This window comes from Xiphophorus couchianus, chromosome 6 (assembly GCF_001444195.1).
Source record: "Xiphophorus couchianus chromosome 6, X_couchianus-1.0, whole genome shotgun sequence".
NCBI lineage: Eukaryota > Metazoa > Chordata > Actinopteri > Cyprinodontiformes > Poeciliidae > Xiphophorus > Xiphophorus couchianus.
Genome location: NC_040233.1, coordinates 11775030 through 11800914, shown reverse-complemented (window position 1 = coordinate 11800914; position 25885 = coordinate 11775030). Strand labels below are relative to the sequence as shown.

Here is a 25885-nt window from a genome sequence, read left to right as displayed (position 1 = left end):
AAACGTTTAGAGCAGAGATGCATAGTCAAAGTCGGACTAGTTTACAGTGTTGTGTGGCGCATGCATTACAGTAGATCATGCTGCGCGTCCAGCAGGCGGAGTGATCTGCAGGCGTTAAAAAGTCCTGACAGCAGAATTCGACAGCTAAACACTGTAAATTTAGGACAGGTAGATAGCGGACTTTTTCCTCCCCTCTTTCTTCGCAGAATCTCCAGCCAACACTGCGATACAAACCGGGACCATGGAGAGAAAAAGGTGAGGCGTTGAACTGCGTGCTAGTTGAGTTGTTCTAAACAAGATGTGCAGGCACGCGTTCGTTGAGTAGTTAAAACACTCATTAGCATGTGGACATGTCGGAGTTACGTTTATTCTCTGTCACCGTCTTAAACAAATTGGTATTTTATTGGGTGCGTTGGATTTATGGTTTAATGTGACTGAAAGCGGAAGGTACGTTGTGTGGGTCGTTGTTGTTCCCCAGGGCGCTAGCTTGATTAGCTAGCTAAGTTTCATTGTTTACACACGCTTGAGTCGCGAGGGTGCAGGGCCCGGTGTTGCACTTCATTCAGCGACCCCCTCCTGTCTGGGACCTTATGACGACTTCCTGCTGCCAAAGACACGCTCCAACGTTTCTTTTACACACACAAATAAAATTAAGGACGGGGAGGAATACTGCACAGGTTGGCATTAATTGTTTACGGTGTGTCTATATGTGGCTAAGTTTATTTATTTTTTCTTTAAATGTATTTTTCCGTCAGTTATGAACTAATTAGACGTTTGTTTTTTAAAAATGTTATTTGTAGTTGAGTAAAATTATTCAGAACAAGTTAAATTATTATTATTATTATTATTATTAGTGACAATAGGGATAAAAAAAATACTTCTGGTTGTTGTAACTCCCTGGCTTGTCGTTACCAGTCTATCCAGTCACCTCTGTATTGGGCCACACATGAAAGAGGAAGGATGTAGGGGCCTCATGTATCCAACTGACTATTTGGGGGTTTTTTTACAATAGTTTTTAATTCAGTTATGAAACTCTCATTTACTGTATTTTGTAATATGGAAAAAGGTTTGATGTGGTGATAGATATTATCCTCTAATTGACCACTTTTTGCTTTTATGCTCTTCTTGATGACAGTCGAAAGTTTCAAATGCCGAATATTTCTTTTGCATCTCTTAAAATGCTGATACAAAATTTTAAGTTTTTACAGATTACTTTCTGGAATTTAGATGTGCATTTCATTTTTAAACTTTTATTATTACACTGTTAGGTAGAGCTAGTCCTTTTTTCTAACCCACTTCTCTTGCAGCTCATAAAATCCCATCAGAACTTTTCTTTAGTACAGTAGGCAATGCTCCACCCTTATCAACTTGCCTATGATCAAAATCAGCCAATATTTTATCAAATTCTCTGATCGTTGATAATCACGTCAACAACCAAAATGTCTGATTTCTTTCCGGCTGTCTGAATGCATCAAAATGGGGGGGAAAAATCCTATTTTTTTCAGTCTGTCAACATACTAACAAAGTGCATGTTTGTTGTTGAGGGTTTGTTTTGAGTTTTGTAAAATCAGATAGATGTTAGACATGTGCTTTTATGCATTCATAGGGATAATCGGGTAGTTTCTACCACTTCTGTAAAGAGGCCATTGGCATTCATGTCATTTACGGCCAACTTTTTGTTTTAATTGTAGATGTAAAATAAAGTTGCCGTGAATTAGGTTTATGTTTAATAGTCCTTAGATATAAATCTGTAGCTAAACCTAATAGGAAGGTCAGATCTCTAGGAAACCTGGAAATCTGTATCAGCCTGTTAACGTCTGATTGGTGCATCCCTAATCTACACAGACTTTTTACTCACCGGACCTTACCTCTAAAAATCAATAGAAATAAGACAGAAATGGGCTTGATGTTTATGTCATTCCATCTATTGGAGGTGGACGTCCACAGACAGCTGAGTAATACAACCCTGGGGTGCAGAAAATGTAAAAAGCCAAGTGATATTGGTAAATCACCACTTCAGTAAACCTACTTAAATGTTCCATTTCATGTTACATTTGCGCACAATTAAAAAGAACACGTTATCATATTTCTTTTTTTTTTTTCCCCTCTTTCTTATTTTTTCAGCCTACCTGTTAAGCGTATTCTCAACAAGCCACAGATTTTCCGCAGCGACCTTCGCACTGATGTGAACGCCAGCCAGCTGCGGGCCGGACGATCGCTGCAGACCAAAGTGCAGAGAAGCAGACACAAGAATCTCTACGATGTAAACCATCAGCTCAAGGTGAGATCAACAGCAGACTGTTCAGACTTGTATGAAGACAACAACCTTCCAGAAACTAACATTAAATAAGTTATTAAGATAATTTTTTTGTTGTCAATTTTCAACAGGGTTTTTCCCCTTTTATTGAAAAGTTAAATGCTTTTGTTCATACAAAGCTTGGTAGCCTTTACATGTTTAGACTGTATTTTATTTAAATATACATCAAGTAGCTGAAACAAGGGGTTTATGATTTAAAATTGTAAATCTTGTGTGTATATAGTTGGGCCTTCTCTGGTTATGTATTGCATTATTACACTAGTCACAGATAAATGGTACTTTTAAATGTCTCACACTTTTTAGAGTTATGTGCCAAAGTTGTAAAAAAGAAAAAAACACTGTGAACGAAGCAAAGAGAAATCCATCCTTTCTTGTTGTGGCTACCATCTGCTTTCAGTGCTGCTGGAAAGTTGTTCCAAAAATCATGCAGATCTAATCAGATCTTCATCCTTATAGTGTTCTGTCTCATGTAACCTTCCATTAAATGCAGAAAAGCAGCGCCAAGCTTGTAAAGAACATTTATTTCCGTTCATAGCCTGCAGAAACACATTATTGTTCAACTTTCTATCCTTCCCGATAACAATATGCCTTCTGCTTTCAGGGAAATATTTCCCATTTTTGACTCGTCAGTTCAGAGTCGCTGCCATTTGAGTCACTTGACTTTGTTTCATTTTGGTGTTATGGCTTTTAGGATACAAGTCTTCCAGGAAGATCAGTCCTGGTCTGACTGACTTCTCTGGACAGTCCATGCTGCGTTTTACCAGTTCTGAGCTGATGGCTCTGCGGGATATCTTCTGATTCCTGAGGGAAATGAGCTTAATGTGTTTTTATCTGCTGCATTAGGTTTCCTTGGAAATCAATCTCCAAGGCTTCCAGCTTCTTTGTGATTGTGAAGTTTGAATAACATCTTGAGATGTTACAGTAATACAAGCTGCATGTTGACTGCTTTACATTTTATCAAAGTGTCAAGCCTCCATGTTGTCCAATGAAAATATATGATAATAAAACATTTGCAAAAATGTGAGGGGTTTTCTCACTTTTGTGAGATACTGTGACTACCTTGAGTTTGATCTTGTTGCCATGGTAATTGACCTGCTTGGCAGCAGAGTTTTTTTTCTCTTCCTCATTCAGTTGTAAACCTAATAGTCAGCTTTTTCTGCCTCAACAAGTGTGGAGTATTGATGATCTTTAGCACCTGTTTGGTGTAATTGATGATCATTCACTTGGTGATAAACTTACATGATTTTGTGCAACTGCAACTATGGGAACTAAAGGCGGATTAAAAGTGTAATAACTCCAAATATGTAGATTTTTATATCGTTTTCTTGCTTTGCATAACAATATTAAGAGTTTTTTTTGGTAATTATTATAAAGCAACCTCTTTAGGTTTTAATTAACTTCACCATAATTAAGTTGCTAATGACAACGCAAACAATAGAACAGTGATGCTACCAAATAGACATGCACTTTTTAAGCTGTTGTTTTTGTTTTATTTGTGTGATGTTGTCTCTTCTGCAGGTCAAGCCTGATTTAAACACAACACTCCCAGTTCGACAGACTGCTTCCATCTTCAAACAGCCAGTGACTAAGATAACTAATCATCCCAACAACAAGGTGAAAACAGACCCTCAGAAGGCAGTGGATCAACCAAAGCAAGTGAGTTGGAGGATGGAGAAAAAGTCAGGGTGTTGTTTTTATGTTGCCCTGAATAAGGAGCATATTGGCTTCCAGCTAAAAGCCTTAACATCTGTCTCTCTGGTCAGCTGTTCTGGGAGCGGAAGCTGAGCGGGTTAAATGCATTTGACATAGCAGAAGAGCTGGTGAAAACTATGGACCTTCCCAAAGGCTTGCAAGGTGAGGACAGGACTACCAAGATGCGAAGAAGGTTGAGTTCAAAATTAGCATTTTCTGTAGCTAGACTTGACCCATCCTTTTTTTTCCCTCAGGCGTCGGGCCGGTGTGTTCTGATAAAACGCTCCTGTCTGCCATTGCCAGTGCGCTGCACACCAGCCCAGCGCCCATCACTGGCCAGCTCACAGCTGCGGTGGAGAAAAACCCAGGAGTCTGGCTGAACACAGCCCAGCCTCTCTGCAAGGCCTTTGTGGTGACTGATGATGACATCAGGTAGGATCAATTAGAGCTAAAAGTACAGAGCATTTGTGTGAACCCATTGTTTCTGGCTTCCTTTATAGAAAATAGTTCCGTCAAATGAACAACCAGCTCTTTTTAAAGAGATTATTCGAAGTGTCAAAGGTGATTCTTGTGATTGTATTAGTGCTTCCAAGGGTTGTCTGTTTACTCTGGGGTCAGAGGGTGAAAACTGTTACAACGTCTAACTAATTCATGATTACAAAATATGTGTAAATCTAGGACTTCCTATTAAATATTGAGCTTTGTCAAAAAAAGTGCCCTCGTATGAATGGCTAATAGTTTCTTGGGGAAAATAAAGTGATTTAATTGCAGGTTTAAACTGAATTTCTCTGGTTTTACTCATGAAACAAAAGTGAGCAATAGAAGGGTGTTTTCTAACCAGGGTTGCCGTGGTGATCAAATTTCTAACTGAAAATTTATATTAAAAGAATACACTTAAATATAATCAACCCTGGAAACATTTTTAAAGGCATTCTTTTTAACAATAATAATTTAAAAAATCAGTTATACTGACAATATTTTTCTTGTTTTAACTAGGATAAAAGCCGTTGAGTGTTTCTTTTCCTAATAGAAGAAAATTAGAAAAAAAAATCCTAATGGTCTTCTATAGCAAAACTGTAGAGTGGATAACATTTAGATGAAATGTTAATATCTTTTATGAAAAAATGTTTTTAAATTGGATTTAGTTATGCAATTAATTTAAAAATGTATATTTTTACTGCTTGCACAAAGATCATGTTCATCCACATGTTTTCAGCTGTTTAGTTTCTGTTTCCAGTCATTTTTGCTTCTTTTTCTCAGTAGTTCTCATCTGGGTAGGTTGCTGTGTGTTTGTGGTCTGACTAGTTTCTGCTCATGTTATTCACTTCAGTCTAGATTCAACTTTCATTTGCTTTTACTCATTTTATCACAATTATCATAACTGGCTTCAATAACCCCTTAATTGCTTCTGGAGTTTGGCACCGCCACTATTGCAGCAGCTCAGTTATATTGGATGATGAGTCCATGAACAGATGTTTTGAAGTCTCAGATTGTGCAGTATTTTTAGGCCTGGGCTTTGACTGGGCCACAAATATGCTTTGATCTAAATCATCCCATTGTAGCTCCAGCTTGTTATCCTGCTGGAAGATAAACTGCCAGTCTAGAGCGGGCCTGCCTTTTGCAGTCTCTAGAAGATTTTCTTCAACCATTTAGCTTTATCCATCCTCCTATCAACGCTCATCAGCTTCCTTGACACTGCTGAATAAATCAACCCCACAGCTTGATGCTGCCGGCACCATGTTTCTCTGCAGTGATGGTGTGTTCAGAGGGATGTGCAGAGTTGGTTTCTGCCATTCATTTCTAGCATGTCTAAAGGTTAGATTTTTGTCTCATTTTGCCAGATCACCCTGTTAAGCATGTTTGTTGTGCCTCCTACACGTTTTGTAGCAAACTGCAAATATGACTACTTTTGGCTTTTTTTTAATTGAAGATTTTTTGAGAACCATATTTCATTTTCCTTCGTCTCACAATTATGTGCTACTTTATGTTGATCTTTCGCATAAAATCCCACTAAAATACATTGAAGTTTGGAGTGACAACTTGGCAAAACGTGGAAAGGCTCAACTTGAGGACTCTACTCAAACTGAGGAGTTTAGGGATCTGGATGCCTTGCCTCTGAGTGATGATGGCATAGAGGAGGCACATTATTAGATGAATTGAAGTTTGTCTGCAATAATATGGATGCTTCTCTGGTCTATTGTGGCGAAGAAGGAGCTAAAAAACCCCAATAAAAACTCTTAAATTTACAAGTCTACATTGCGACTCTGGTCAAGCGACTTTAATCATGACCAAAATTAATCGTGCGTTAATTTTTAACACACGATTAAGGCACGGATTTTTATGTAAACCTCGTCTGCACTGTGGAGTGAAGTTATTTCTTTCTCTGTTTCAGCTGTGGGGCTAGTCTCCCGTTTCTTAGGAAAGTTGTCTCTGAAAACAGCTCCACTCTCTCTCCCCTCCTGTCCACCTCTCCTCCCATTCGGCTCGGCTCTGAGCGCTGCGCGCAGAGCAGCTGTGAGTCTCAGTCACAGCTGAGAGCCAGAGAAACGGGAAGAACCCCAGAATTAATTAGCAGCTGTAAACAAACCATAGTAAAGCATCATTTTATATGCAGCTATTCACTTCTGAGGCAACTCCAAGGATTTTTGTTTTTAATCAGCTCTTCTTAGTAAATTTTCCTCAGGAAAGAAACCTTTGTCATGATTTCATGGATCCATTTCCTCCATAAGAGCTTTTTGATGTTTTTAGGGGTTTCCATCAAACAAATGGAGGAACTGCCCAAAATTAAGTCTTATTAACAGCCCTTTATGGGATGACTTCTAGTTCTGTATTACACTCTGTGTTGCTGCAGTGTATTTATTGCTCTTTATTTCCTTTTTATAATCCCATTTAAAATCTGTTGCCTTTGTTCATTTTCTTTCATGACAAGAGGAAAATTAACTGTTCCAAATAACTGTACTGCTGCACGGTTATCTTATGCAGGAGTACATGTAGTGAGTACTTCTGACAAATCTTTTAGAGAAAGTACCTTATAGATTTTTCTGTAAAATAGTCTTTATAATTATCATTTATGGTATTGTGGTGATTATAAAAGAAACATTAACTTGCATAAAACAAGTAAATCCATTTCAGTGCATATAAGAACATTCATATTTTATTATTTTTATAATAATACCATAAGCATTCGGCTAAGGTACATTAAAAGAAATTTTAAAATGCAGTTATTTTTGAATAATCACAAGATAACTATGGACAGTGTGTGATTAATCATGATTAATCAGTCAACAGACCTTTATATACAGATGGATGTTTTGTGCTGGATTGAAAGTATTTACATTTTGCCAGTCTCTGACAGTGTTGGGATGTAGCTTTAGAGCCACAACATGTCGTCTTTGACATTGTGTGTGTTTCTGTGTGCAGGAGGCAGGAGGACCTGGTGCTGAATGTGAGGAGACGACTTGAAGAGGCCCTGATGGCCGACTCTCTTGCTCACATAGAGGATGTTGCTGCAGATGCAGCAGACGACAAAGTGGAGAAGAAGACCGAGCTGCTGGAGAATGAGGAGTTATAGCCGAGGTAGACGGATTCATATAGTTTACAGAAATATAAACTGTATTACCTTCCCGAATGAGTTAACACATTTTTTTCTCGTCTCTTTTCAGGTTTGCTGATAGACTCCATATACTAAAAAAAAAGACTCCATTTTGTTTCGAATGCAGAAAAAAAAAGAGATCTTTAAATTTTCCCTAACCCAAACAAAGACTGTCATCTTTATTGTTTTACATTTTTACACTTGGTAGTGTAATCCTAAAAGGGTGCTTTTTTTTCCTTTTACCTCTACTAATGTAAGGCAGCTGTGGAAGATGTTCAATACAATGCAGTGTTACATTTAGTTTCCAGCTGTTTAACCTCAGTATTGAAGTTACAAAACCTCACATATGTGAATTTGCGTGTTTTTATAATGTCGATGTGGGTTCTGCAGAGGCTGTATATTTTTAACTGTTCTCCCAGATTGCGTTGCTTTATATTTTACTGATTCTGTAGGTGGTTTGTTATACGGTGTGTTTCTGAAAGCATAGAAAAGCTGCGGTATTTTTATACGAACACGGCACTCATATGGCTGTCAGTAAAAGACTGTCTTCTTCAAGTTTTACGGTTAGTTTTGTTCCTGATACTAAGCCTGAGTCGTTATATTTGCATTGTTTGCGTTCTTTTGCCAACAACATTAAAGTTTAGAGAGTAACGTTAAAGATTTGGAAAGACAAGTGAAATTGTGCAACACCGATGTACTGTACATCCTTATGCTATTTTTGTTTGTGAAATAAATGCAGCTTCTTTATAACTCATGAGTTTGTTTCACCGACAACACAGTGCAAAAATATTTATAAACCTTAGGCTTTTTTTTTTTTTTTTACATTTTGTTACCTTGCAACCACAGGCTTATCATGATTTTTTTAACATGTTGGGTCAGACCACTCCTCTGTAAAGGCCAGATTTGTCTAATATCTAATCACCTCAGCTGTGGCTCTCTGCAGCTCCTCCAAAGTTACCATGGGCTTCCAAGTTATTTTTTTTTTTTGATTAAATTCAACACAAACAGTAATACAAAGAGTAATAATATTTAATGAATACTTTTTGTTTTCCTTTTTCAGATTTTCATAGTTTCAAGTTTCAAGGGATGTGAATACTTCCACAAGGCACTGTAATTACTTTTTAATTACTTTGTCAGAATAATAATAATAATTTAGAGTGTTTTGACCAATAATTGATCAGGAATCCAAAATCCTCAATCTGTGCCTTCCCTATAAGCTATAACTGGGGATTCACAATATATCCTGTGGAAGGTAATTGCTGATGTGTTGAAATGTTGCATCTAATGTGTTTTTGCAACAAACGCCCATACAGCACTTGGCAAATTATGAAATAAGATGTATCAATGGAACAGAAGTAGCTGAAAGAGATGTTTTCAACAATACCTTTACTGTATGAGACGGTATATATTTAAGACCTTTTACCCAGAACCCCCTCTCCTTCCTGTTTCACCTTAAGTGAGGTCATCAAAAAAGAAAAAAAAAAAGTGAGATTGAGTTTCTTTATATCAGGGTGTAGAGGAACGCCCTCTGCTGCTGGTGCATCCTTTATCACAATTTAGCTCAAGTGTTTTATTATTTCAATTGCTATTTTTGATTAATTGTTAAAGGCGTTGAGATATAAGACCAGCTATTTGAATCGTAGCATTAATTTGAGTCGTGTGATTTCAACGCATACATGGGCTTGTATTTAAGACATGTATTTTTTTTTTTTATGTATAGCCTACTATACACATAAATGGTCTCTTCGGTGTGTTTTAAGGTCAGTAATCAGACATTGCCAAGTTATGCCTCTTGCTATAAAATAAGCTATGAAGCAAACAATACCACTGAGCATGAGCATCACTCGGGAGGTGTAATTGGACCACCCCAAACACCTCATTGGTAGCCATGATGAACACACCCAACCATGACCATATACTTTTATTCCGATCCACTCATTTTCTGACGTGCCCGCGCTGTAACCGGACGCGTCAGAACGCAAATCCCCTAACAAATTAAATCAAGAGTGTCGCATATCGGGGGCCGGAGCGGCAGCAAGCGGCGCATCGATGCTGCATGTGGCCTCTGAACCCATTGTTGTGTCGCGGCTGACGTCAGTGCCGTGTGTGCGGCAGACGGAGCGGCGTACGCCTGGTGAGACAAAGGCGGCGGAGCGAGCGGGGTCAGGCGGCAGCGCCGAGCGGAGCAGAGAATCACTGGTTTATAACTCAAAGGGAACTCCCAGCCTCGGGTTTCAGCCACGCTTCTCACTGACGAGACGGAGAATGAAGACTCAGCGGCCCTCCTAGGAGCGTGCTGTGGCCGTCGGGGAAGACGAAACAACAATCGGTGCCCCCTTTTTGCTTTTTAACGTTTTTTTTTTATTCCCCCCCCCCCCCCCCCCCTCTTCTCCAACGCCCCCCATTTAGCTCGGCTAGTTAGCTGTCGCGCTAAGCTCATTGCGCTGCACTGATCTCCTCCTCCTTTCTTGCTGCTTCTCGTCTTTCCCTCAAGACTGAACGACAGGCGAAGAAAGGACACCAGCGGTCAGATAAAGTAAGTTTGTGATGTTTCCGCGCTTGTTTAATTTTAAAAAACAACACGGCTCTTTTTTATATTGAACACAAGTTCGACTGGCAGAGCGGAGCTAAGGCAGCTAGCCGCGGTGCTCCCAAACAAAGGGGTCGACAACGTGACTGTGAGCCGACTGTGGAGCTAGCTTGTTAGCCCTCTTCTTTAAGCTAAAAACAGCGTCCGTTCATCCTCCACTTTTTATTTTAACTGCTCTGACACGCGCGTCAGCGACGGGCGATACGGCTATAATTCCCAGTTTCGTGAATGTTGAGAAATACTTTAATTCACTTGTGTTGGGACAAGACAACAAGCAGCCCGCTGGATGGGCTCAGTTGTCAGACAAGCTGCCACAACAGACAAAGCAAGCCGCTCAAATCAACACTGGTAGAGCTCGTGCTGTTGATTGCTACTCCACTCCACTCGTGTTTTACAGATTTATTGGAAGCTCCTTATTTTTCCTTCCTCCCACCCCACCCCCCTTTTAATGCATTTTCTTTTTTGTGTGTGTTTTCCAGCTGAAGGTGAGATCACTCCTAACAAACTGGCATCCGTGATCTGATGTGAGATCCACGGAGAGACTATGCCTAGCCCTTTATTTCACCCTGAGATAATGGACCACGACGTGGTGATCAGCAGCCAGCACAGTGGCATGGCTCTGCCCCGGGAGACGGACCAGGACTCCCGGGATGAGGACCACCAAGAAGTTCTCCGTTTCGCCCTGGACCAGCTGTCACTCATGGCCATGGATAAAGTGGACTGTGGGGGCGGCGGCGGTGGAGGCAACGGGCTTGTGGACACTCTGGACGGGACCCAGGGTCCGGGCTCTGAGAGCTGCAACGGCGTGGGTGGAGGGGGCTACGTGGATTTGCAGATGTTGGAGCATCCCAGCGGATCCCGGGACTCGCCGACGTCCTGCTCTCCGTCTCCGGAGTACTACGGCTCGGGCGGGTACCACATGGCCGGGTCCCACTCCATGCTCCACGGGGAACAAAGCTCCGTCCTCTGCAACAGGAAAAGAAGCGTGAACATGACTGAATGTGTGCCTGTCCCCAGCTCCGAGCATGTCGCAGAAATAGTGGGGAGACAAGGTAAGAATGCTGATTGATGATTATAATTATTGCTTGTTGGTGTTTGTGTTGGAGTCTGGCTTGCTCTTTGTTTGGGTGGCTGTCTGGTGAGAGAGGTGGGGGGCTCCCTGAACTTAAACCCCCTCAGAGCTTGAAGCATGCTGCTCCGGTCGCCTTGTTTTGGTTTTTAATAGCGATCATAATGCGGACTCTGGCTCCAAAAAAAAAAAAAAAGAGGCACATCTTGGGCTGTTTTCCGCCGTTAGTTTTCCTCAATATTTTGACAATAATCTGACAAGAGAGTGGGAGAGTGAGGGTGGCTGATGAGGAGGAGGATGGAGGGGGAGGGGTGGAAGAGGGTCAGACAAAGCGGCAGATTGTCGGGAGTCTGGACGTGTCTAGAAGCCTGCACCAAACAAAGAAAACGCAGCGAAATCCCGCTCCGCTTGTGCGTGGCGCATAAAAAGCGACCGCTTTCCTCACAGACATCGCACCTGAACGCGAAAACGTGTCCATGTCGTCTTGTTATCGCGGTTTCTGCGCGGATTTTGAAGCTCAAACAGGGGGGCAAAGCAGGCGCACAAAACACGGGACTGGGCGGTGTAAACGCCCTGCACCCAGCGCTGTCTGCCGATGCTGCCGAGCGCCTGCGAGCCGAGCCCCTCTTTTTCCCCCCACAAAACAAAGCATTTCTTTACGGCTTTTAATCAACATGTAACCTGAAGTTCGGCTGGACGTGTGTTTGGGCTCGGTATTTTCGTCGCAGCCGCGCTAGCGTTACGGCATTGTTCTCTTTGTTTGAAAAAGCCATGCTTTCTGCTTCCCAGAATGACATCACGCTCAGTGCGTCCCATTGGTCGCCGGCAGTGAAGCCCTCGCATTTAAAGAGACAGAGCAGCGGCGGAGCAGCCGAGGCCAACATTACATGACAGGACACTGCTGCAGCTTACCCGCTTTTACACTTTTGCCTCACTTGCAGCTAGAATACCTGCTGCCATGATCGCCCTTGCTCCATTTCATTGTCAGCAATGGCCGGTTTTAGGCCAGCGCAGGATATGAACAAGGCAGACGGCAGGTAGTCCTGATTGAAGTTGAGCATCCAATCAAACAATCGGAAGTCGAGCAATTTTCCACATGAATGATGGGAGGCGTGTGTTTGTGTTTATATAAGCCATTAATGCAGTGTGAGCAAGTCAATTTCAACGCGGCCTTATTAGCGTCACTGTTGCTACTGATTTTACTATTTTTACTGATTATCAGTATTGTTTTGACTGCAAGGCATATTTTAGAGAGGGGTTGTTTACTAGTAGCACTAGTGTATTTATACAGCGTCATCAACACGTTCAGCACTTTTAGGAAATTTATATATATATTTTGTTAAAATTATTGCAAGTAAGCAATTTACATTTTAAGCTGTTTGCTTTTATTCAGCAATTGTAGGCATGGACCTGAAAAAAAATGCATGTTATTATAACCTTTGTTTAAAACAAAAAAAAAAACACAAGTAATTAATACTTGTGTTTTTTACAGTGTGTTTGTGCTGTGATGTATTTGCTTTCACTGATGTAATTGGTGATGGCTTCAGGCTAAATTGCCAGCTAAAATTGTATCATCCTTCTGAAGATGCTAATTAATGTGTCTCATTGTACTGTCTCTCTTTAACCTATTTTTAGGAAATCAGACAAATCACCCTTTCAACACTGCTAGGCCTATGTTTTCTCACTGTTTTGGTATTTGACAGAAGAAAAAAAATCTCTGTAGTGTTTAGATTTGCAGTAAACTCCATGCTCGTGGAAATGAAAGTAACCTAATGTTGACATCTGTTGAATTTTGAAGAACTCATAAATGCCTGAATCACATTGATTGCAGTATGGCTACTTGTTTCAGTTTCATTGAGCTTTTTTGTTTAATTCATGTGTGCATAGATATTTGACACAATTGTATAAAATGATCCTTTTAGATTATGTGATTGAGACTCTTAGCCCTGTTTCAGCAAATACTTCATGTCATTTGTTACATTAGGCTGTTGTGTTATTTACATATGTAAAAGATACATTAGGTCAAAGAGAAATGTGGGTCTAAAACAAGTTTGTGTGGCTCTTACTTTTCCAGGTTGTAAGATCAAGGCCCTGCGTGCCAAAACAAACACCTACATAAAGACTCCAGTCAGAGGAGAGGATCCGGTCTTCATCGTGACGGGGCGCAGGGAGGATGTGGAAATGGCCAAGCGTGAAATTGTATCTGCAGCCGAGCATTTCTCCATGATCCGGGCGTCTCGCTGCAAAGCTGGAGGGCCAGGCGGAGGAGGCTCTCTGCCCGGCCCTCCTCACCTACCGGGACAGACCACCATACAGGTGCAGAATCCGTCTGGGGCTTGGAGAATAGAAATGGCTGAAATCAAGGTTGGAATAACATCTTTCTTTATCAATCCAGGTGAGGGTCCCCTACAGAGTGGTTGGTTTAGTCGTGGGGCCGAAAGGAGCAACCATCAAGCGCATCCAGCAGCAGACTCACACCTACATCGTGACCCCCAGCCGAGAGAAAGACCCCGTCTTTGAGGTGACGGGAATGCCGGAGAACGTGGACAGAGCGAGAGAGGAGATCGAGACCCACATTACCCTCCGAACTGGAACCTTTGTTGACCTTCAGGGAGACAACGACTTCCACACCAACGGGACTGACGTTAGTTTAGAAGGCCTCGGCTCCCTCAGCGGGGGGCTCGGAGCGTCTCTCTGGTCCAGAGCAACAAGCCACCACCCTGCCCCTCCCCCTCCTCCTCCCTCCCCACCGCCACCTCTTCCCATGTCCATGCACCACTCCTCCAGCCGGAAGATGTCCTCTTCAGTCACCTATCACACGCACAACGGCGGCATGAGCTCAGATAGCTTCAGCTCCAACAGGAAGCCCACCGAGGGTGGCAGCCCCACCAGTCCTTTCAGCACAGGCTCCAGCAGCGCCGGAGGTGGCTTCACCTTCGGAGGCGAGTCCACCCCAGGACTTGCTTCCGCGGACGAATTGGGCTTCGAGTTCAGTGCTTCCAACATTTGGGCGCCTTTTGTCAACGGCGGAGCCGGGAGCAAGACCTCCGCGTCTTCTCAACCGCAGCAGCCCTTGCGCCGTAACAGCAGCGGCCTCAGCGGCGGCGCCATCACCCCGCGATTGTCTCCGACTCTGCCTCAGGAGACGGGCGTGGGCCCGCTGGACCACCCTCTGGCCCGCCGCGCCCAGAGCGATCCCCTCAGCACTCTCTCCTGGCTGCAGTCCGGCAGCACGGGCGGCGGCGGCTCCTTCTCGGGCGCGTCCAGCTCCAGCTCCGGCGGCTCGTCGACCGGCTACTCCTCCTGCTCGGCCTCGTCCCTGCCCGGCGGCTCGCCCACCGACTCCGAGGGAGGCGGCAGCAACGTGGGCATCACCTCCGGGATGCTGAGCCACCTCAAAGGCAGCTCCGGGGTGGCGGCACTCGTCGGCGTCGGCCCCGGCGTCAACAGGGACTGCTTTGTGTGTTTCGAGAGCGAGGTGACGGCGGCCCTCGTGCCTTGCGGCCACAACCTGTTCTGCATGGAGTGCGCGGGGCAAATCTGCCAGTCGGCCGAACCCGAATGCCCTGTCTGCCACACTCCGACCACACAGTGCATCCGCATCTTCTCCTAATGCCACGGGCAGCTGAGTGGGTGGAGCGGGGTTGGGGTGGGGAGGCAGACGGACACCAGCTGTGGTGGAGGAAATGGAAGGAATCACACTAATAACCTTCACACAGATGATGGACCATATTAAATGCATTAATAGAGATGATGATACTTTACGGATGTTGATATATTGCTGATAACTGTCAAGTTGAATAATACCAATAATAATAATAATAATAATGACTTATTTTCCGAGGGAAGTGGATTGAAACTTGTCTGCAGACAGTCGGGGCTCAGACAGTCTCTCAGCGGTGAACTTATGGAAGGAAACTAGTGTCTTATATCTCTTCAGGCCTTCATTTCGACGTGGAGTGGCCCCCCTGCGGGCCGCCTGCCCGCCTGTTTGTCTCCACGCGTCTTCATTCTGGCTTCTTCAGATCTCTGCCTGCTTTTCTCTCTCTCTCTCTTTCTTGCTCTCTCTCTGTCTCACAGCCTTTTTTTCCTTTTGACACTTTTGTACTTAACAGATATTTTTCGATAAAGCTGTCAACGAGGCCTGCACTTTTCTACTCCTCATTTTAACGCCCTCGACTCCCCCAGCCCCCAATTGTCCTCCGCGCTCTTTCACTCGCTCATGCTAAAAAAATGTTTTAATTCCTTTCGTGACACAAAGTGGAAATGGTTCTTGGAACATGCTCATTCTTTATTTTTAGGTTGGCATGTTTGTCAGGCACCTATTGGAAAACACTACACTACTTGAGGAACCTCTTCAGGATGAATTCTCAATGCCACACAATACCTAGCCATTCGATAAATAAGCCAAATGATTACTGGGAACATGCTCTTTGATTCAGTTTGGTAACACGTTGGGTGAAATTTGGATGAGTCCTCGCCGCATAAATTAGTGTGGCTGTTTATTATTGTGTAATAAGTGAGAAATGTACCATTTTTAGCGACGCTGACGGCCTGTGATTGTGGTCGGTTTGTATGTTTAGACTGCCTGACAATCCCTTCACATCTCGTGTTTGTGTTAGTATGATGCCCAATCGCACCAGTGCGTCATCAACTGGAGAGGGCGCCGTTTCATTCGTCTGATCCAAATCGTGTCTGTTACACTTAAATATACTCGTTTTTAGTGTTTTGTTTTTCTTTTAGTAGTTTGACTGTTGTCTGTGTAGTGTGTGGGTAAGACATATTTTGAACTCTATGACGAGACAGGGCTTTGATGTCACATGAGAATGTTTAGTCCAATACGGTTTAGGAGAGAAGACGAACAAGGGACTTGAATTTTAGTTTTCACGCACTGTAATCCCTTTGTTAAAAGAAAAACAAAAAAGAGAAACAGCTCTTACTGTTTTCGTTTCCGTCTTCCACCCCTCTCGGACAGCAAAGCTGTCTCTCTCAGATGACACTGTTGTACCTATAGATGGATTCAACGTCACTCCACTTCCTTCTCCCCCAAATGGCTCCTCCCCCTTTTGGGGGCGGTGGTGCAGATGGAACAGTTTGAATGGGAGTAAATGGATCTCTTGAGGGGCTTATATAGTGATAAAAGTATAAAATAAACCAATGTTGAATGTTGGCTTTAGGTGTTGTACCTTCGGAGACGTAGGTTGGCAATTCTGTACAGAAAACCTTTTAGGTTAATAGGCCTAAATATCGTGACTATAGCTGGCTTCGACTGAAGTCTATAAAAGGAGTATTGAATCTTTATATCTACTAGCAGTTCTTGCATTAATGGCGTCTTGGGTGAGCTCATCTTCCTGCCACCACATAGCCAATCAAAATTGCAGGAAATCCTCTGATTTCGAAGGGGAGTCCTCCCCCCCCCCCCACAAAGGATGTGAACAGTCTCCCTTCTCTCAGCAGCAACCAGGGGGAGCCAACTCTCCGCTGACTACACATGCATGAAAGTCATAGAAAACCCCGTTTAAGCGGCAGTTAAAAGATAAGTTGCATCTCCTTTCTTATTTCTGCTCTTTTTAAAAATTGCGTCGTCCGCCTTCATGGCTCATATTTTAAGGACTGTGTAGACATAACTTCATGTATTTTCTCGGTAATTAATATTCCATGTGCTTTAGAATGATCAACATTAGTTAATGATTAAAAGAGAGCAATGAGAAAACACTAGAAAAACCATTAAGTTTGAAGTAAAAAAATAATATATACACTGGCATATTTCATGTTGAACAATTGTATTTTACAGACCACGTATCTCATGAGTTAAAAATATAATTTAGAACAAACGGCAACTAAAAAAAATATATTAAATGCTTAGTCCTAAAATGTACTGGTTCACCCCAATGGAGGCTGGCTTAAGTGGTCAATGTAACGTTACCAATTGGCAACAAGAAGCTCTCTAGTATAATGTTTGACCTCGTCTGCCATGGTATCCAAACACCTAAAACTAATAGACATTTGTTTGTTTTATGCTTATATTGTACCCTGGAGAAGTTAGCTCGACTCCCATCGACTTTCCATTTCTCCCCCATAGGGGCCCAAGTACCCGGATGTGTTAAATCTATCTATACGGCGCTGTACTCTCCACAAAATGTAGTGCACTATATAGTTAGTAGTTTGAGATTCGTCCTGTGTTTCATAGCATTACTCCAATAAGGCAGGCACGTCCTGTTTGGTGTTTGTGTTTTTGTTTTTTTTTTCCTTGGAGAAAAAAAAAAAAGTTCAACAAGTTTGCAGTAACTGCCTCTTATAGTGTTAAAAATGCTGCATTTCAGGCGGCGGAGTCTGTTTCGGTGGCCCCCTTTCTTTTGTTTTTGTTTTTTCTCGCTCTCTCATAGAATGAGACAAGCCATGACAACTAAAATAAACATTCTCAAGGGCTTCCTCTGACTGCACACACACACATAATCACACATGTTCAGGCTCACACCGTATAGGAAGAATCAACTTATCCTTTATGGCAGCTAGTAGCTAGGTCATCCAGGGCTTCCAGACACTTCTTGTGTTCCAATCCCAGCAGCTGCAGAATGTTTTTTGCTGTTTTTATGTTTAATCAGTTTTCCAGTCGTCTCTGCGCGCTCATCTCATTCGGGTCCTGTTGGTGTGTAGTGTGACGTTCCCCACTGACCAGGACGGGTTGCAGGGTTTATGTTTTTATATTTTAAGAGACGACGAACAGTGAATTATACAAGTTATGCTTTTGGTGCTCCAGTTAGTTTCAGCGTGATTGGAGTTCTTTGCTGCTTTTCGAAAGGTTTGCATTCACACACACACACACATATATATATATATATATAAATACATATGTTTTTTTTTTTTTAACGGTAGGAGAAAATGCAACCCGGGAGCTGGAACTTGCTAAGTCTCTACAAAGACTCATCCATGGTGCTTTTGGTGCAACTCCCTACTGAGTCTCAGAGACGAACAAACCCACTCGTTATAGCGAGGGGCCGCCATTTACTTCTCAGAACAACAACCACCACCACCCCAACATCCCCCACCAGCCCCGGGTGCACCGTAGACCCGACGGTTCCCCCGCGCTCGTTCTCGTTGCGTTCCGACCGACAACAAGCCCCCCGCCCCCTTTTTTTTCCTGCCCTTCCTGTCGGATCCGTTGCTGTTGTTTCGCGTCTTCAAACTGGGACCAGATGCCGGGCTGTCTGAATGAGCACATCTGAGATGACTGGTGCGAGTCTGTTGAGGCCCTTTCTTTGAAACTGTCCAGGCTGACGTGTTGAAGAATAAATTGTTGTGTTCTGCCAGATGGGTTTTCATGTTAAATCTTTGAGCATTTTTTATTTTTATTTTTCTGGCCAACGAGCAAATGTTAGCGTTGATGTACAGTAATTTTAAATGTTAAAAAGGTTAAAAAATTTTTTATTTTCAGATTGATTTTTTTAAGGATTTTTTTTGTCTTTTTGTTTTTTTAGCTAATTGTATCCCCATCCCCCAATTCCTTCCTTTTTAAGGTTTGAAAACAGGGTTTCCTGAGGCATGCAAGTCAGTGACCTCCGACCTTTTTTTTTTTTTGTGATTAGAGGGGGGATGCTAAGAGAGCCGTGCCAGGGAAGGGGGTAACAGACTCCCCTCAAGCCCCCTGCTCTCTCCTATTTTTGCTTTAATTCTCTTTGTATGCAGAACCAAAATGTTTAAACCGTCGGCGAACTAGGTTTCAGGCCTAACCTGTGTGTGTAAATACCCTGGATACAATCAACAGGATCTTGTTTTTCAAAAGCAAAAAGGACTTAATTGAAGATAAGTGTAGTTTCTAAAGAACATGTATCATTATTTGTAAGTTAACCATCTGCATGTCTTCAAAGCCACCCGGCATTAGCTAATAATTTTTAAGATGAAAAACAAAAAAAAGTTTTTACATGTTTTATTTTTTACGATTTTATTTGCTTACCTAAATATCCCAGACAATAATGTGACCCTTTTTATTACTTCAAAATTTTTATTTTTTATTTTCCACTTTTTATTTTTGTTTGTTTTCCTTTATTTCCTGTGTACTACATATAGGCAATTTATAACAAAATGAGAAAAATTATTGAAGAAATTTTAAAATTGAAATATATTTTATTTGAAAGTTTATGGACCTTTTAACCGTGAGCCGGAGAAATTGTATAATCGTATAATTTGAGCTGACTTAACGGTTATGAGAAATGTATCAAGAGTTTTATTTTTTATGCTTCTTTAATAAAGTCTTGTTTTTTGGTTTCATTTTTTTACTGTAAAAAATACCAGCTTGTGTCTCTTGTCTTTATTTCTAAGGGGCTGGTTGGGTGGAGGCGCACCAGCGTTGAGCCGCAGCTGGAACCACATGGTGGCAGCAGACGCACAGCTGCAGCCAAATCAAAGCCTGTACAATGGAGGGGTGTGTAGTCTGCAGAAGCACTTCATTAGCATTAAGATATGACTGAAGCTTAAGAAATATGACTCGTGTAAAAAAGGTAATTTAACTTAATATTTCAATTTGATGAGGGGAACTCGTATTAAATAATTTATAAAGATGTATTTTAAGTCGGATGAATATGACTTGGAGATAAGAACCTAAAATGCATTGAATCAGATGTTTTGATTACATAGGATTAGTAACATTTGTTTTGTTTTTTAATCCTTAAATGTTATGTTGTGACCTTGACAAGGGGAAGACTGCTGACCTAGAGGCCCTGCATGTTTTGGTGTTCAGCCCACCTGAGGCAAGTGTTTTAAACTACACAATACTGCAAGTCTTCATGGCTTTGAATGTCTAGAGAATCAAACTTTTGCCAGTTTTTCTTTGTGAGATGGCTCAACCTTACTCAAACTGAATGGATAGTACAAATAAATTCAGTTTGATCTAAGCATTAAAGCGACTCTTGGTTTATATTGAAAATAAATTACTAAGAGGTTACTTCTAGAAGTAATTGGTAGCAAGGATTTTTATGAATAAGGATGGCTGAATACAAATGCACGCCACACTTTTCAGATCTTCTGGGTCTGCTCAGTTCTCCTTCCGGTGGGATGTACCTGGAAACCCTCCCTCAGAAAGTATCCTGGCCAGTAGATGGACACCCACAGCTAAATTCCTTTACCGTGAAGAGCAGCCGCTGAACTCTGAACCCCTCCGCTACCATGGAGATTCTCGTTGAATCTTAAGGCCGAGTCCAGCCACCTGACGGAGGAGTTTATTTCAAATGTTTGTGTTCAGGATCTCGTCCTTTTGGTCATGATTCCTTTCCCAATGATCACTTGTGAGTGTTTTTATTTCTATTTTCATTTCACCTGTTTTCCCTGTCGACAGCTGCAATTTGTGATTCACAGAGAAATCTGATGTCACAGAGTTGCTTTCTCTGACTTGAACAGATTTTTCCCTGGCAAGCAACATTTAGCATTTCCCCACCATTCACTTTAAAGATGTAACATCATTTTTTAAAAAATAGCTTAAAAGTAAAGGTACAGGGAGACATTTAGTTTGTGACACAAAAACATCCTTTTAATAGGAAGCAGATCACAATCAGGCTGCATTCCAGCGCCGCTTCGTCCTCATTTAAACAACAATAACGATAAGAAACAAATTACAAACATCCTCAGTAGAAAATAATTCTCTCATGCGTGTTCTGTGTTCACACTACATTCAAATTGAAAGCATGATTCTTTTTTTTTTTTTTTTGAAAAACAAAACAACACACAGATGGCTTATTACACAGCTCGGGAAGATAAGACCAAGTCAGTAAGCAAAAATAATAATAATAAAAAAAGTCAACATCAAAGAGACACGTGCTGGCACAATTAAGTTTCCCATCATGCAAGTTTAGTTGACTTTACTCACAGGGTGGGCATCATTGGTCTCCACAGAGTTGTGTCGGCGTGCATGCATGCATGCATGTGTGTCGTCTCTCCGTGCCCATTCTTGTGCTTGAGCTGAGATCGGTGTGCAGGTGTGTGTCGTCGGTGCGTGTGTGCAGGAGTTGTCTGCGTGTCGGCCGAGAAGGGCCGTTGCTGCTGCTGTTGCTTTTTCAGATCCAGACTGAAAAGGAAGGTTTCGTCTTGAGCCCTGGGATCACACACAGCACATGACAACAGTGTAACCTGCTGGGACTCCTGAAGGAGCACTCCACCGATTTATCACTGCACTTTAGTTTTGTTTTCTGCTGTGTAGACAGAAAAAAAAAAAGATAAATAGAAATGATTCAAGCTGATGCAGCAGAGCAGAGATATCCTTTGTGTTTCTTTTTTTTTTCTCTCTCTCCCATGACCAACAAAGCAATGATTTAGTCAACAATTTAGTCTGGCTAATGTTAGAAATTCTGGAAGATGAGGTAAAAAAAAAAAAAATCTAACTCCACGGTAAAGGTTCAGAATTTTTTAGGTGCGGTTGTGTTAAAATGTAAGAGGTCACTGCAGTAAATAAGTGATAGTTTTATCGTGTAGTATAAATAGAGAGTAAAGCTAACGGCTATTCCAATAAAAATTGCTTTTCTAAAACAACTATAACCTCAAAATGTTGCAGATATTTATGTATCCTATTTCTCAAACATTTAAACTGTCACCACATTTGGATGGGGAAGTTATTTACAAAGGGAAACAAACAGGAAATGGAGGTAGGAGGCGGTGCACCACCATATGTGCACCATATGTATTTCCTGAGTGAAATACATATGAAGACATAAAACAATGTAAAAATCTATCAAATAGCTTTTTGTAGCTCAGTGTTTAAGCATTCACTTAAACACTGGAATATGTCTGATTTTTTTTTTAACGCTTTACTTTTAATCCACCTTTGTCCTTTTGGCTGTGAGGTTGTGTTTGCAAAGTCCAGTAAGATACCAGAAGCTGCAGTAAAACAATTAGTTCAGGAAGCCATTTGCAGGTTGTGAGGAGGAATTTTTTATTTTTTTTAACCAGTTTACATTTTTGCTAAACTTCTTCTCCTACCTCCACTTCTTGTGTTGCAAACAACCAATCCCGACATAAAGATGGCTTTAAGGTTCGATAAATATCGTTTGCTAAAGGCAGTAAGACGTTATTTAAAGAAGGTAGAAGCAGGCTCCGGTCTTAGTCTCTCTTGGATTAGCCGTTAGTTTTAGCCTCTGCGGCCAAATAATCTGGATTTATACAGCAATCTATCAGCAACTCACTTTAAAAATCCCAAAGACACATCTGTTGGGGATGTCGACGTTACTTCACACAACAATGTCACACATTTTCTCACATGGTAATCAGGAAGGTTTTTGATGTGTAAAAATCAGTGGAGTTCTCCTTTAAGCTTTGCCAAAGATTCACAGAGAAACCCAGTAGGGTGTTTGTATTCTTATGAGTCAAGTGAAATCAGTTGGCTTAAATCAAAGGCATGGGTCGGTGTCTCTAAGCAAGTCACGGTTTGAGAGTTCACAAGAGCAGAGAAAACGCTCTGCTGAGGATAAGTGACATTCACAGGATTTATTTTTGGTAGATTTTAGCCTCAAAATAAAGACAACATGTAACAGGCCAATGTGTGGGTGGCTTTAGTCACTGTCACTGACATATAGAAATACAAAGAGACTGCAAGGCGAGCTTGATTATGGCTATGAGTGTCTGCTTTTTTTTTTTTTTTTTTTGCAAGAAAAGGTAACTGTTTATCAACCATTATGACTTAAAATAATACTTGAACTTTATAAATGCTTGGCGGTGACTTTAATGGCTTCATTCTTTTTTTTTTTTAAAAAAAAGAGCTCTGGTTCTTGGAGATTTACTATTCCCAAAGAAAAATGCAAAATCAAGACACTTTCCTTAGGCAAGTATGAAACCCCCCCCCCCAAAAAACAAGATTATACACTTCCAACAGGAATGGGAATTTATGAGTCCGTAAAGAAAATATCCCGGTGATTTACAAAACAGTTGTGATCATAAGTTTCCCATTCCTTTGATGTGGATAGTGCCCTTGGTGCTCTTGTAGTTTTCTAATATTGACAGCGCATACAGTTTGGGCGTGTAGATATTGCTCACAATCAGAGAGCCCACATAGTCGGAGTGACAATCCGCCCGGACAGACACGCTAACGCTTTCACACACATGCATGTACACATGAAGAGAAGACACAGCAGTGTTAACAGAGGGTTTTATGGACTCATAAACTAGTATTGCCTTATTGGATGGAGTTTCTGTATGAGGCTCTGCTTATGAGGCAGTTTCTGCTGCAGCTACTGCGGCTTGCAAAACTATTTAAACCTCTTGAAATTGCTTGCATTTTGTCACTTTGCGTTCTCAAACTCCTTGATTTTTACTGGGAGGATGGACCAACAAAAAATCTGCAGAATTGTAAGGTGGTAGGAAAAGGATACATGGTTCCTAAACGTCTTTGCAGAAAACTCATGTCCATCTCTTCAGCTCCACTTTACTTTTATTGGCTAATTTGTGTTGATCTGTGACATCAAATTCAAATAAAATGCATTAAATATTGTGGGTGTATTAAAAAGATACTAAAAAGTTAAATGTGTATAAATACTTATGCAACGCTCTGTAGCTGAGATGAATCTTGTGTTCAGTTGGCCAAAAGAAGAACTAACAGTATGTTTTAGTGAAAATGACAATCCAGTCCACAGATCTTATAGCCCTTTTTTCTTTTTTTAGGAGGGGGTTAATGTGCACTCAGGAGTGAGAGGGGGTCTGGGGTATTGCTCCGTTTATCGTGATGCGCTATCTGGGCACAATCTCTGCTTCACTCAACGCATCACAGCTGTGGCTCAGAACTGTTTCCCTGTCAGTGTGTCCTCTCTGCAACAATGAGCATTAGTCAAAACCTTATTGTTACAGGATTATATACACCATGCTGAAAACAGATAGCATATCGGAGGATTGGGGGAGGTGGGCTGCGGTTATAGAGAGGTGAGTCACAGTGTTTCTGGGGTCAACATGCAGGACGTTAATACATTACAGTAAAGACTAAGAAACACGTTGCCCTTCGACACTGATTTGTGTTCTCTTTTTTTTTTTGTTGTTTTGGGTGGGGGAGATTTATTCGGCAGAAATGTCTCACATACCACATCGTACTTTAGGAAGACTGTAGAGAGCGAACGGAGCGGATGGCGAACGACGCGGTCAGACACACAAGCAAACAGACGGGCAGAGAGACGGAGTTAATGACGAGGACGGCTCTCCTGAAGATGCAGAGAAGGAAAAGTGCAAAGTGGTCAAACTATTCACATAAATTAGTTGTTGGTTCTGTGGTGCTTTTCATCACAGCTAATTGTACAGCATAAAAAAGGCGTGATGTAGCAGAAAGAGTGTTGGGAGATTAAGTAACGATAAACTTAGAGCTTAGTGCAGATGCAGGAATATTCAAAATTAAATAAAGTCTTTGTTTTTTTTTTCCAATATAAACTCACTCCCCGTGTTTTGCATTGATAACATTACAATGTAGATGTTGCATAATGTATGCAGATATATGTACAATAGAGCAGTTTCACATGTGTGCTTGTATATTGCACGTGGTTTTCTATGTAGGCGCAGGTGTTATGTGTGCGTAACACGATGCCTCGTTGGGTGTGTTTCTGGTATTTTTGTGCACACGTTTTTTTGTTACTATTATTTTTTTGGTTGTCCTCCTCCGCCTCAGCTGCGGCCCTCTTCTGCTGAACGCTGGTCGGACTTGAGCTTTACAAATTCTTTGGCCACGTCGTCGTTGTTGCGCTGAGAGAGGATGCGCAGCACCGTCAGGCCCGTCTCGTCCATGTGGACCCGTCGTCCCAGCGGCAGCCAGCAGGTGACGCTGGCCTTGTTTGCTATGTCCTTCACCTGCAGCACGGCCATTCCCACGGTGCGGTCTTCCCTGGCGAAGCAGTAGTCCTTCACACACACCTGCAGCTCGTAGCTCTCCGGACCCACTTCAGTGCCAAGCGAGCTGAAACACAGCAAACACGCTCACATTTTCAGCCATGGATCGTCTTATCTGCACTGCAAAAACACAAAATATTAACAAGTATTTCTGACATAGTTTCAAAGTAACTTACCAGTAACTTTATAGCAAGACATAGGAGCTTAATTTAAGTTAATAATTCCTTAATATTGATGAAAAAGTACTAGCTATAAGTTAAATAATCTCCCAGTGTCAGTATCTTGCTGAAAGTTACGTATAAGTTAGTTTTGTCTGATTTCAAGTGTCCTAAGATATTTCCACTAGAAAATTGACCAATAATACTAAGTTAGATTTTTATGTTTTTTCAGTGTCCAGCCAAAGCAAGATGATGAAAGCCAGTGGATACTCACTACTGGTAGCTCTCGTTGAACTTTGGTGACCAGCTGTTGTTCTTGGACTTGGTGGCAAATTTCCTCTTCTTGTCACTGAGGTGAGGCCCGATAATGTAGACTTCCACAAAAGGCCTGAAACCCTGTGCTTTCCATTTCAGGTCATTAGCAGCCACCACTGGAGGGAAAGATGAAGTGAGCAAGGAAGGAAAAGCACCAAAAAAGAACGACTCACATGACACAGCACAGCCTCTAACCTTTAATACTGATCTTGTGCTCTCCATTCGGCTGGGGTAAAATGTCCACGTTCATGACCACCTCACCGACCGCGTCCACTCCAGAGGCTGCAAAGGAACCGTCAGCAATGAACAA

General features: G+C 41.9%; 3 protein-coding genes across 4 annotated transcripts in view; 2 read left to right on the top strand and 1 right to left on the bottom strand.

Annotated features, from left to right (window-relative positions):
• The first annotated feature begins 86 nt into the window (after positions 1-86).
• On the top strand, positions 87-8351 carry mbd3a (methyl-CpG binding domain protein 3a). Its single transcript, XM_028020469.1, has 7 exons — positions 87-255; positions 2125-2281; positions 3836-3973; positions 4081-4171; positions 4264-4441; positions 7430-7585; positions 7672-8351. The coding sequence occupies exons 1-6, from the start codon at positions 242-244 to the stop codon at positions 7578-7580; spliced, it is 729 nt and encodes a 242-aa protein (XP_027876270.1). The 5' UTR covers positions 87-241; the 3' UTR covers positions 7581-7585; positions 7672-8351.
• Positions 8352-9541: 1190 nt separating this feature from the next.
• LOC114146441 (RNA-binding protein MEX3B) lies at positions 9542-19548 on the top strand. 2 transcript variants are annotated; one of them, XM_028020467.1, is made up of 4 exons: positions 9542-10137; positions 10671-11243; positions 13335-13576; positions 13656-14873. In XM_028020467.1, exons 2-4 carry the CDS (start codon positions 10736-10738, stop codon positions 14871-14873), a joined length of 1968 nt encoding a protein of 655 aa, XP_027876268.1. In that variant the 5' UTR covers positions 9542-10137; positions 10671-10735. The 2 variants fall into 2 exon arrangements, with proteins under 2 accessions (XP_027876268.1, XP_027876269.1); XM_028020468.1 differs by lacking the exon at positions 9542-10137 and having other exon boundaries at positions 10736-11243; positions 13656-19548.
• A 1412-nt stretch (positions 19549-20960) lies between these two features.
• The window catches only part of LOC114146980 (protein unc-13 homolog A), a 43801-nt gene continuing 38876 nt past the window's right edge, over positions 20961-25885 (bottom strand). Inside the window, exons 40-42 of the mRNA XM_028021457.1 lie at positions 25771-25857; positions 25535-25691; positions 20961-25169 (exon numbers count right to left, since the gene is read on the bottom strand). Of these exons, the coding sequence (XP_027877258.1) occupies positions 24881-25169; positions 25535-25691; positions 25771-25857 (533 nt within the window). The 3' untranslated portion in view covers positions 20961-24880. The remainder of the gene's footprint in view (positions 25170-25534; positions 25692-25770; positions 25858-25885) is intronic.

Bases quoted from the DNA above. Each gene is read 5' to 3' on its own strand.
- mbd3a (XM_028020469.1), top strand. The intron at 3,974-4,080 runs GTGAGTTGGAGG...CTCTCTGGTCAG, and splicing joins CAGTGGATCAACCAAAGCAA to CTGTTCTGGGAGCGGAAGCT. The intron at 4,172-4,263 runs GTGAGGACAGGA...TTTTTCCCTCAG, and splicing joins CCTTCCCAAAGGCTTGCAAG to GCGTCGGGCCGGTGTGTTCT.
- LOC114146441 (XM_028020468.1), top strand. From the start codon at position 10,736: ATGCCTAGCCCTTTATTTCACCCTGAGATAATGGACCACGACGTGGTG. The intron at 11,244-13,334 runs GTAAGAATGCTG...TTACTTTTCCAG, and splicing joins AGAAATAGTGGGGAGACAAG to GTTGTAAGATCAAGGCCCTG. The intron at 13,577-13,655 runs GTGCAGAATCCG...TTATCAATCCAG, and splicing joins CGGGACAGACCACCATACAG to GTGAGGGTCCCCTACAGAGT.